This window comes from Sylvia atricapilla, chromosome 9 (assembly GCF_009819655.1).
Source record: "Sylvia atricapilla isolate bSylAtr1 chromosome 9, bSylAtr1.pri, whole genome shotgun sequence".
Classification (NCBI taxonomy): domain Eukaryota; kingdom Metazoa; phylum Chordata; class Aves; order Passeriformes; family Sylviidae; genus Sylvia; species Sylvia atricapilla.
Window position 1 is genome coordinate 3,331,600 of NC_089148.1, and position 12,501 is coordinate 3,344,100.

Consider the following 12,501-nt stretch of genomic DNA (forward strand, 5'->3'; position numbering starts at 1 on the left):
TTTCCTTCAAGTTAGTTCTCCTTGCAAACTGCCTCCATCTTCAGCTGCTTTCTCCCTTTTGTCCTTTTTCCTCGGATAAGGTGATAATTAAGCCTGGAGGGGACCTTCTGATGTCATCTAGTTCAACCTCCTGTTCCAGTAAGGGCAGACTTCCAAGTTAGATCTTTACTATAAACATTCTACTGCTATTTCTGATATGAGCTAATTTCTCTTTTTCTTTCTCCATATCTGTTATTCCCTGAGATCTCTATCAGTTCTCTCAGTTGAGTTCATTGACCAGAAAACCAAGAGCATAAAGCAGATGTGTGGAAGCATCTTCTTTGCATCCACTTTGTTAGTCCAGTGCTGCTTCTGCTGCTTGGGCCTAATTTATTCTTCCAGATCTGCCCTGGTGTTGAGAGCTTGCTGTCCCCAAGCTTTTCCCAGCCATCTCTTCCTCGCTCACTCACTCACTGCTTGTCCCCTTGTTATCCCAGCCTCCCATGTCTTTGCCCACTTGGCCACTTTCTTGGCATGGTTTGTCTCAGGGTCTCTCACACCTTTGTTGTGAGTGAAGGGAAACCCACATGTGTAAGAATCCACACAAATAACTTCTGCTTCACTTGTGGTCTCTCATCTTCTTCACATGCTGTTGTCTGCTGTCTCATTTACTTGGTGTGTGCTGCCTCAAACTGGACACTCTTTGAGTCAATTGCTTCTTTTTTTCCCCCCCAGTGTTTATGTATCTTTCTAGAAATGATCACACCTAACAAACTTTATGGTGTGCTTTATTATGCCTCAGTAGTGTCTCATGGGGCAAAAGCTGGGCTAAATTGAGTTTCAATTAGAGGCTACTGCATCTGTAATTACATAAAGCCATGATTTGAAAAGATCCAGAGAAAAGAATTTCTGCTCTTTCTTATCATAATTTTAGTAACTTATTTTTTCCACTCTTTCCTCAGTTGTTTTTTTTTGAACTTTCTGAATTTAGACTGCAGCTGTACAACAGCAAACGCATTCAAAATAACAAGCTTCAGTAGTAAAGCTGTAAATCTGGCTGGAAAAAAATCTGTTGTGCTTTTTTGCTGTGACTACATTCTGCTCTTCTAATTCAGCTTGAATCCAACCATCCACTCACATTTTCTGTGGTGCCTTGTTTTGAGAGGTATTGGTGAGGACTGCAAAAAGTCCTGAATGTGCTTACTGTCATAGTTACTGCTAATCATCTAATATAAAAATAAATGTGAGTGGCATTGATCTTCAGTTAATCCCTTAAGGAGTCATCCAAAAATGAATTATGAATTGATCATTAATTGAAAAGATGAGTTAAACTTTTGGATACTGAGTGTGCATACTCTGTTATGCAACTCCTGGAATAATCATCTGGGGGCTGATGTGTCTGTCTGGGATATTTCACCACTGTGGGCACATGTAAGCAGAAGTGCAGAAAAAAATGCCTTCATAGACTTTCCACTCTGTTGCCTCCTTATTGTGGGTTCAGTTTGTGTGGGAGCAATGTTTGTGATTTAATTACTTGACTACATCTGAAAATTTACTGCATGAGTTACAGTTAAATTTTGCCTCTACATTCCAAAACCCTCTTTGACCGGGGAGCATTTTTGGCACATATAATCATACAATTGTCAAGGCTGGAAAATACCTGTAAGAACGTTGAGTCCAACAGTAAACTTACATTTTCAAATGTCTATTTCATTACAAGATTTCTTTGTATCAAGTGTTTGTTTCATTGCATTACGTGTCAGTGTGATATTTTTTATTACGTCTATGTAATTGTCTGTTTCATTACAAGATTTCTTCCAAGCTTCTCCATTACATTTCATGCATTTGTTCCTTTTTTGACAAAGCAACCCTTTTGCTGCTGAGGTTTATGAGGTAGTTAAATAGGATTATCCCTGTTTTAAAAGAGGAAAATTGAGGCATAAAAATTTATTTGCCCATGGTCTTACGAGAAGTCTGAGCTCCAAGAGAAGCACCAAGTTTGTCCCAATTATTTTCAAGCCAATGTTCTACCTGTAGGCCACTTCTGCCTCTTTCCTGGTATTCTCCTTGAGCCTTAGGAAACATTTCTGAGCATGCTTTTTGGCAGCCAGTGTATGTTTGAATGTGAGAAGCAATAATTTTCTAAAAAAGACCATTGGGTAATATTATAATAGGAAAAAGGCAGCAGTGTGGATGCACCCAATTTGTTTAGCATACTTAGATTTCATGTCTCCTAACAGGTCATGTTTGCCCACTGGGTATTTTAAGCCACAGTCTTTTATCCTAAGAGAAATACGTGCTTTTGTGGAAACTGAAATTCATTTCACCTTCATTTTAGTAGAAGGTGGAGGGGCAGCAAGTAAAATGAAAGAACCAGAAAGAAGAAAAACAAATTTGAAGCATTTATTTTGGAGAGTTTTTACACAGCTTCCTTTTAAGCCCTGATTATCAGATGAAAGAAGATACACTGAGACACCGCTCTAGTACTAAACCCTTTGATAACAGAATTACAATGTCTTTATTTTACAGGCTTAGTTGATTTGTCTGCATCATCTTCTGCAGCAGTGATTGCTAGGCAGCCAAAGGAGCATGCAAAGGAGAAGCTGTTATCCTTGTGGTGTCCAGGACAGGCAGTTACATTTATCCCAGGAGCATTACTGTCCATAATGCCTACTGCTGATTATCAAGGCTGGAATTTCCAGTGCAAATAAAAATTGTCCTTGGATGGGCTGGTCCACAGCAATGATAAATGTCATTGGTTCACTATCGAACTTAAAAGGAAAGCAGTGAAAAAAAAATCATTGATCAGAACGAAAATGAATATATCTAACATATGTACAGTTATGTTACAGTTTCAGCCATGTCTGAGGATGGAGGAGAGGCAAAAGAAAAGCTTGCTTTCTTCTAGATGAGTCTTTCCATGGGAGGCGGCTGCAGCATGTCCCACATCTCCAGGCGGGAGCCCTCCTTCTCCTGGCGGCTGGGGCTGTAGGTGCCCTGCGTGGCCCGTTTGTTGGCAGTGACAGCAGACACCACCATGGCCACGGACAGCACCACCAGCAGCGCCAGCGTCACCGAGCCCAGCGCCGTGAACACGCCCGACATCAAGTCACCTGCCAGCTGCAAGGACGGAAATAACTGCAGTGTGATTGCTGCCAGGAGAAGCCTGAGACACACTTGGGCTACTCCAGAAGGAAAACAGACACCATTGATGAGCAGGGCTTTACATCGGTGAGTTACTGCTGGAGCACCATTTACTGTAGGGAACTACGTTAACCCCTCCATTCTGTTCTTTGGACTCTTCAGAATATGATAGGCTGCTTAGTGTTCAAGGCAGATGAATTTTTAGAAAAGGGTTTGAATTGTCTCAGATTGAGAAGCAGAAAGCAAGAGTTTAAAACAGACCTAGGAAGACTGCTGCAGGGCTTTTCTCTAGTTTTACTTCCTTTATAAATAAGAAAAGGGGCAGTTTGTAGGACCAGATTCAGCTGTGGAGCCTTGAATACCTGAGAAGATCCCATGTCTTTTGACAGCTTCCTTACCTTGAAAATAACCCACAAGTTAATATGTCTGTGGGCCACAGTATTAGTTCAGCCATTATTTAGTCACTTCAGTAAAAATTCATTATTCCTAGTTTGCTTGTGAGCACACTATTGCTGGTCTTTGCTACTGCAAGTTAAACATCAGCTAATTTTAGCATATATTGAGTTACATTTCTGTTTATCTTGCTGGAGAAGTGAAATTTATATGAATATTTATATGTATATACTTACATATATAGAAATTTTGCTTACATTAAATTTTGTAAAATGGAGTATTTCTACAGACATTCCTAGCAGTAAACTTTTCTACCAGCATGTTTGCATGAAATAAGCACACAGACACTGCACAAGAGTGCATAATCTGTATAGTTTCACAAGTTTTAAGATACGAATGCAGCTCTTCCACATCCAGACTTCCTAAGTTCATCTACAGAAACACAAGCAGTGCAGTACAGGATGAATGTAAGAATGCACTGATTTTTTGGTGTTTTTTCTCTGTTTTCATGTGGCAGTGGGAAATGTAATAATGTCAGAAGGCAGAGTGCACATAAACCAATCTGTCAGCTGGAAAGCTTCAGACCAGAGAAATCTTATATTTGGTAGATGAACGTTTTGTACACGTCTATGTATGCACTTTCATGTGTAAAAAATGCTTATGGTGAGGAGAGCAATGAAGTGATGTGGTTAGTATGGAAAAGTGGTCACTATGGACAGAATGACCCTAGCAGGAATTGAACTTCTGGGCAGATTCTGCCATCCATCATTTTTTGATTTGTATTACAAGTGACAGCTGAACTGCCCGAGATGAATGTGTGCTTGAGGCTGAACTTTCAAATCCCCAAATATTTCGAAACGGAAAACAGCAGGTCAGAGCCTGTTTCCCAGTTAGATGCTCCATGTTGCAGGATATTTTAGTGACCTGCTTCCTCGTCGTTTCTAAGGAAGGGCAGTCACAGTCCAGAGCAGGAGAATGATTTTGCACTCAGTGCTGGATGCACTGGCAGTGGATGCTCTGTGAGTGCATCCCCTGGACTCGTGCCTTTGCCGGAGAGCAACAATGCCAGAGGGAAAACGTTAAAACAATCCTGCCTCTTTTTTCCCTCTCTTTTACACTGATGTAAAAGGTCCTGCTATAATAGTAAAAGCAAGTTTGGCTCAGGGGTTCTCTCCAGGGGATAAATGATCAACTAGGATATTTTCCTCTGTCCTTGATGGCTAAATAGATGGCCTCTGTGATTTTAAATACATTTTTCCCAATAGAAATAATATAATGCAGGTGTCAGACCAAATGACTAGTACTCTAAAACAAGCTGGCATGAAGCATGTTGGTCTATTAAATTGTATTGGATTGGGAAGGTTATTTCATCTTTGGATTGTGTTAGAGACATATTTGAGATGCTAGTTTTGCTCTGTACTCTGATGGACTCTATGACCCTTGTTCCCTCTTGTCTCAGAGAGGCAGCAAATTTTTAATGGATTTTTTGTTCTCGGAAGCTCTCTTTTATTTTCACTGCCTGCTCTGGGAAAATAAGGACTAAGATAGTCCAGGTTAACTCTGATCCCGGGGTTGAACGGACCATTTGCAAGAGAAATTCACTACCACAGGCAAATGGATGGTATGGCCTCTTCTCTGGTATGTGAAATTTCTAAATTCAGTCTCCAGTTTTCCAGTCCATAGTCTTTCCATTCCTGTTGCAACCATATCTCTCTGTATCTTTTCATTTATGGTAACCGTAAAATTAACTTCATATCTTAAAGAAGAACGTTTTGCAAAGAATTGGGGTGAAGAAAAAGCTTGCAACTTGCTAAAATGGAGTCACACATCTAAATGTCATTCCAAAAGTCATCACAACAAGGATTTTTTTTTTCATTTGCCTTAGTTACTTACTAGAGAAACCTTACCCATCCTGAGCCAATATGTAAAAGAGGTTACCCTACTGCCTAATATCTGGAGAGCTGGGGGTTTACGATGATCACATACATATGGTAACTTTATTTCTATGTCTATATTGCTTCTAATTTCTAAATGTGAAAAAAGGGCCTTTATTTCATCCTTTTTAGGTGGGTTCTATTGATCAAAACCCTCTGATGTTCCATTGCTGTCCCCCCGTTTATCAGCCCACAGCTCCCTGCCAAAGTCTCCAGTATGAGGTACCCCCTTAGCAGTTGCACTGAAATGGTAACAAGAGTTGCCAGAAGGCTCTGCAGTCTGGTCCCATCAAAATCAAGTGCTTCTTCAGTAATTAATGGCTGAATTGTTAAATTAATTTGGAAAATCAGCTGGCTGATCTGGAAAAAAATATCTGAAAAGCTCTGTCCCCTGTCATCTCGGAGTCTGTTTGCTGAATGTTTGGTGATGATGATAGACTGAAATAATTGTAACTAGTGATTCCAAAAATAAAAGGATTGAGCAGCATTTTTAGTAACATTAGTGCTGCTGAAACAGTGGAAAAGAGGTTATCTGTCACAGACAGATAATGGAAGGGAGTGGTCACTAAAAATGCAGTTTGAAATTACAGATCCCATATCAGTGGTGCAGGCTTTTCTGGCAAGTCCTTGCTGGTACTTTCACCGTGGATGGGTCTGGGCTGTGAACCTCTGGGATGGTTCAAAGTGCCCTGTGGCTGCTCACCTGTGTGGCTGCTCATCTCAGTGCTCCATTCATGTCTCAAATGCCCTGGCTGTGGGGCTGGGGCATCTTAAGCACTAGACTACCACATTTTAATATCACTTTTCAGCTTCATATCACAATTCCCTTCCCCATTAACTGGTTAAGACCTGGCTGCTGAGCTGAGTGCTTGAGAGACGGCAATACACAGGTTTTTTTGGTGTGTTTGTCACAAGGCTGTTACAGAATACCTAGCAAAAGGTGTTCTTTTGCTTGGTATTCTGGCCTAGAGCTTCAAAAACAGAAGAGGAAAGCTCTGGAAAGAAGTGGACAGAGCAAGACAAACTTCATTTTGTCTTGGCACAAAAAAAGGGCCACAGGACACCTGGGAGCTTATGAAGAGAAACAAGTTCCTGATTTTTTTTTGCTGGAAACCTTTGTTATTAGGGAAGCCTATGTAACACCCCCTGCCCCAATACATTGCGATTGTCTCCGAGAAATAATTCTTGCTAATAAAAACCACGTGGTGATCACAGCTATTTCCGAACATAACTTCAGCACTGCTTATGAATAACTAAATATATGCAAGGTAAATGAAGGAGGGTTAATTAACTGGCTGGCTAGTACCTTAGAGATTCCCATTACAGTTTGAGGCTGCACTGAAAGGCCTCCTGAGGGCTCTTCCAACCTGTATTATCTTATGAGCCTGTTTAGAAGGTACTTGGTGACAGAACAGTTTTAAGAGCCCCTAATATAGAGGAGCCGGCAGTAAAAGCTGCATCCTTGGTGGTAATGGATGCTGACGGCAAGATGATACCAACAAAATGAGGTTTGCTACCATTGGAAGGCCTATCTGCTTCTCACTAAGTTATTTTTTTAGAATGTCCTATTTATATACCTTTGGATGTGGGTTGGAGCAAGATAAGTCTATTTTGCCAAACATTTTAAGAAAAGAAACAAAAACATGGTTGAATTTAGTTTTCATGTAATGGATGGCTTCATCTGCAAAGGCAGGAGAAAATGCAGGCAAAACATATTTTCTTTTTTTAAACTCAAGTCTTTTGGCTTTTCACTGGTGGTGTCACATCAAAATTGATTATTTTTTCTAGAGTTATTTTAACTATTAAATTTAAATTAGAATATTTAGATTGCATAAAATAAATCGTTGAATAGAGTGACATTTCATTGTAGCTCTGGGTTTTGCATTTCATTTGGTTATGGAAATAGATTTATTGTCCTGCTTTGGTTCCTTGGTCCGCTTTTTGAATAAGAAGGGCCCAGTTCAGGAGTCAGAGCTCAGAGGCATTCATCAACCCGGTGTATGTTTGCTTATCTTTAAGCAGGCCGCCCCCCAAATGGTTATTTTTTAGGAGGGAACGTTGGGGATTTGCTGTAATGAACATTTCCCCGTGTGCCAAGTGCCAAAGGCAAGTGGAACAGCAGGAGGGAGGTGCACAGGGCCTCCTCCTGCCGTGTGTCCTCCATCAGCAGGCTGAGCTGGGCTCATCCTGCCTTGGCCCACACGGGGATGAGCCCTGTGCCCACGGACACCGGGGCCAGGAGAGAGAGGGGACAGGCAGCCGTGGTGGCACAGGAATGGCAGCAGGCGTGAGGGGCAGCGGGGGCTCCCTCGGGGTGCTCTGTGTGGGCTCTGCGTGCTGAGGGGCTCTCTGGAGGGCTCTGTGGGAGCTGTGTGTTTTATGGAGGAGTCTGTGGGCTGTGGTGTTTCCATGAGGGCTCTGTGGGCTGTGGTGTTTCCATGAGGGCTCTGCGGGCTGTGGTGTTCTCTGGAGGTGTCTGTGAGAGCTGTGTGTTCTCTGGAGGGATCTGTGGTGTTCTCTGGAGGTGTCTGTGGGAGCTGTGTGTGTTCTCTAGATGGATCTGTGGGAGCTGTGGTATTTTCTGGAGGGATCTGTGGGCTGTGGTGTTCTCTGGAGGTGTCTGTGGGCTGTGGGAGCTGTGTGTTCTCTGGAGGGATCTGTGGTGTTTTCTGGAGGTGTCTGTGGGCTGTGGGAGCTGTGTTCTCTGGAGGGATCTGTGGGAGCTGTGTCTTTTCTGGAGGTGTCTGTGGGAGCTGAGTGTGTTCTCTAGAGGGATCTGTGGGGGCTGTGGTATTTTCTGGAGGGCTCTGTGGGCTGTGGGAGCTGTGTGTTCTCTGGAGGGATCTGTGGGCTGTGGTGTTCTCTGGAGTGATCTGTGGGAGCTGTGTCTTTTCTGGAGGTGTCTGTGGGAGCTGAGTGTGTTCTCTGGAGGCTCTGTGGTGTTTTCTGGAGGGATCTGTGGGCTGTGGGAGCTGTGTGTTCTCTGGAGGTGTCTGTGGGAGCTGTGTGTTCTCTGGAGGCTCTGTGGTGTTTTCTGGAGGGCTCTGTGGGCTGTGGGAGCTGTGTGTTCTCTGGAGGCTCTGTGGTGTTTTCTGGAGGGCTCTGTGGTCTGTGGGAGCTGTGTGTGTTCTCTAGAGGGATCTGTGGGAGCTGTGGTATTTTCTGGAGGGATCTGTGGGCTGTGGTGTTCTCTGGAGGGATCTGTGGGCTGTGGGAGCTGTGTGTTCTCTGGAGGGCTCTGTGGTGTTCTCTGGAGGTGTCTGTGGGAGCTGTGTGTGTTCTCTAGAGGGATCTGTGGGAGCTGTGTGTGTTCTCTAGAGGGATCTGTGGGGGCTGTGGTATTTTCTGGAGGGATCTGTGGGCTGTGGTGTTCTCTGGAGGGCTCTGTGGGCTGTGGGAGCTGTGTGTTCTCTGGAGGGATCTGTGGGCTGTGGTGTTCTCTGGAGGGATCTGTGGGAGCTGTGTGTTCTCTGGAGGGATCTGTGGGAGCTGTGTGTTCTCTGGAGGCTCTGTGGTGTTTTCTGGAGGGCTCTGTGGTGTTTTCTGGAGGGCTCTGTGGGCTGTGGGAGCTGTGTGTTCTCTGGAGGCTCTGTGGTGTTTTCTGGAGGGCTCTGTGGGCTGTGGGAGCTGTGTGTGTTCTCTGGAGGCTCTGTGGTGTTTTCTGGAGGGATCTGTGGGCTGTGGGAGCTGTGTGTGTTCTCTGGAGGCTCTGTGGTGTTTTCTGGAGGGATCTGTGGGCTGTGGGAGCTGTGCTGTGCTCTGCAGGCAGGAGCTGCCTCTGGACACAAAGGATGAACTCACTGCAGCACTCGCTCAGAATGTGCCTGGTTCTGGAGGCGTCTCCAGGCAGAGACATCCACGCAGGCTTTAAAGAACAAGGACTGACAAACCCTGGAGACTTCCCTTCCCTGCCACGAGTGGGGCTGTCTGGGAATTCTGCAGCTGCTCGTGTGCACTGGAGCTTTTGCTGGCTGAGTCTCTGGATCCTGAGTCCTGACACCACACACAAGGTTATCAATTCATTCCCAGTAAGAACATCCAGATTTACTGCCTCCAAATCAAAACTATTTGCTGTGATAACAATTGGCTTGAGTAGGCCTAATCCATGTCAGAATTACTTTAAACGGTTTGGGGGCATATAGGGATAAGAGTGAGCAGCCAGAGAAAAGCCATTTACTTGATTAAAAGGCCCATAGATAGGCTGAATTTATTTCATAGAGGATTTACAGCCATCTTATTGGCACTTTTTTCTCTTACAGGCTGAAATGGAATAAGAATTTGTGTAGTTCAAGGAGAAATCCAGTACTTTGTGTAGTTCAAGGAGAACTCCAGTCAGGCACACACAAATCTGTTATCCTGAGAGGCACTGATAACCCCAGCCTGAGAGGCTACAGTTTATTTTCAACAGCAACAAAGTGGCTATAAATCTATAGATGGACTTTGTTCTAAGGAAAGTACATTAAATGAGTGGCACGTGAAGTCCCTTTTTCTGTGATTTCCTTTTTACACCTTAGCATACTGTGACCTATTGCCCTCCCTCACATCATCTGCAAAATGTAGCTGCTCTGTTCGTGCTTAACACCAGACACCATGTCCCAAGAGCTGTTGGGCTGTTGAGTTCAAGTAGGAATAGTAATCAGCATCAGCATCCTCATCTGTTTGGGACTCATTTAAGGAGCACAGATTTGTGTCAAGCCAAACACTGCACAGGCCACTGGAGAAGGCGAACTATTTTAAAGATTTTATAAACATCACCTATTTTCTTTAACTGCTTTATCCTTTAATGGTTTATCCTGGTTTCCTGCTTCATGCTGCTTCATATGGGCACTGATCTTTGAGTGTGTCTATACACAGTTATTTTTCAGGTCCTTGAATAGTTTACTCCTTGCTGCTTTGGTACCTGTGGCAACAAGGAAGCAGCACTTAGTGCAGTTTAGCTGACTTTCCACTGTTTATTAATAATCAGTGAGATCAGAAACTCCTTTTCCTTCTGCACACCTCAGAACTCTTCAGTTCACGTTGCGGGCTTCAAAAAGAGCAGTTGCATTGTATAGACATTCCTCTTGTCCTCTGAAGTGGTTCCTGAAAGGTGCAATATTTGCTGTACTGTGAACCTGATGCCTAACAAGTTTCAGGATTATCTGGTAAGAAAAGTGTTTGAGTAGTCTCAGATTCAGAAGCAGAAAGCAAGAGTTTATACCAGACTTAGAAAGACTGCTACAGGGCTTTTCTCTAGTTTTGCTTCCTTTATGAGTAAGAAAAGGGACAGTTTGTAGAACCAGATTCAGCTGTGGAGCCTTGAACCCCTGAAGAAGATCTCAGTGGCCTGAAGGTGTGGCTGCTTCCCCGTGGTCAGCCAGCCCAGAGCTCCAGTTCAGGGGGGCCTGCAGGTGCCACAAATTGCCTCTGGTGCCTTCTGTATGCAAGACAACACCCCAAGGTAGCACCACTGCTTTTTTCTCCACATTTTAGGAACTTCTGCTGACCCCATGTGCATTGGGAGGAGGATATCCTGTTGTCCCTCACCTCCCTCTGTAGCCTTCTGAAAATATCTCTGAATTTCATCAAGAGCTGTAGATCACCTTAAATGTTTCCAGCATTGCTGTTGCTGTTTCTGCCATCAGCCTCTGAGTTATTTTCCTGATAGGTGCAGGGAAATAAAATCCCACTGCCTGGAGGGCCTGAATGAGACTCTGGGCCCTGTACCTGCCACTGTGGACATTGCTGAAGAAAAAACATAGGTGACTAATTCTGATGTGTGCAGAATATCCACAGTATTTATGCAGTTCATCTTGAAGAAGAAAGATTTTAAGTGATCTTTTAGTTTTCTTTTTTTTGTTTTGTTTTCTTGTGGGTGTTATTGTTTGAATATTTTCTTGGAATGACTCTGAAGAAATTATGTTCACTACAATCTCTTTATAGTATATATTTTTTAATATAATGTAGTTTGAATAGTTTGTCATAGTTGATACCTGACAGTTTTAATTGATTGCTTCCTGAAAAATTTCAACGTTTTAGTTTTCTGACAGTTCTTGAAATCAAGGGTAACGCATAGAAAGAATTCATGTTAGCAGCTATAATGATAAATTGGTCATCTGGCTTGACCAGTTATAGATGAGAAAAATGCAATCTTTACTATGATGGAAGAATTACGTCTGTGGCAGTCTGTGAGAAAAGGAAGAAGATGGAGATGATTGAAGTCTAGGATTTAGCTGGGCTTGCGAAGAAAGCACCTCATTAAGAAATTCTGACAGCCTCCCTCCTGGCCCATGAAGTTGCACTGTTGTGACACTACAGAAGTTAATGAGGAAGTTTGTTCTAATTATAGCCGAGCAAGAAATTGGAGATTGGAGATGGAGCTCTCTGAAGCGTTGCAACTAAATTGTAAAGCAGACTTCAGTGAAACAAGGGTGTTGTTCACATTAGTCTTGATCTCCCAGTCAGATCAGCTTACCCAGAGCTCCTCCTCCCCACACTGGGCTGCAGGACCATTCCCAGATCACTTTAAACAGTGCTGTGTTTAAATCAGAACAGTTTGCCCCCTCCTCAGTGCTGCAGTGTGTGGCTCAGGTGGCCTTCTATTGGCAGTATTAGCCTTTTGGCCAAGAAGCTTTTCCAGCTCAGAAGGCTCCCTTTTAGGAATTGACCTTTAAAGAACAGGCTACCTACAGTAACTGTAATTTCTTTAACTGCTTGTAGTATTGATACCTGATTTGTATTAACTGTTTAATGTAAGCAGTCCAGAAATGAAAACAGAGGCGTTTAGTACATCTAGGGTGGTCTATCTTAGGCAGAAGGTACAATAGTCCTGGTTTTGGCCACTGTACCATGCATGACCTCAGCCATGGACCCAAAAGAGCCAGAAGTACATAAGCAGCCCCTTAAAATCTGCATCAGATGTTTTGCTGGATCAGTATCTCACAGATTGTTGAATGCCTTTCAGGCAGCAGAGTGTTGGTTGCACAGAGAGAAGTGATTTGGGTGGCAGTTTGGGAGGGCAGCTCTCATTAGGCTGTGAGCTTTGAGAAGGCTCCTTGATAGCACTTCTGCA

General features: G+C 43.5%; 1 protein-coding gene across 1 annotated transcript in view; it reads right to left on the reverse strand.

Moving 5' to 3' along the window:
- Positions 1-2,233: 2,233 nt before the first annotated feature.
- Positions 2,234-12,501, reverse strand: part of CRB1 (crumbs cell polarity complex component 1) — a 70,994-nt gene continuing 60,726 nt past the window's right edge. Inside the window, exon 14 of the mRNA XM_066325527.1 lies at positions 2,234-3,099. Within this exon, the coding sequence (XP_066181624.1) occupies positions 2,884-3,099 (216 nt within the window). The 3' untranslated portion in view covers positions 2,234-2,883. The remainder of the gene's footprint in view (positions 3,100-12,501) is intronic.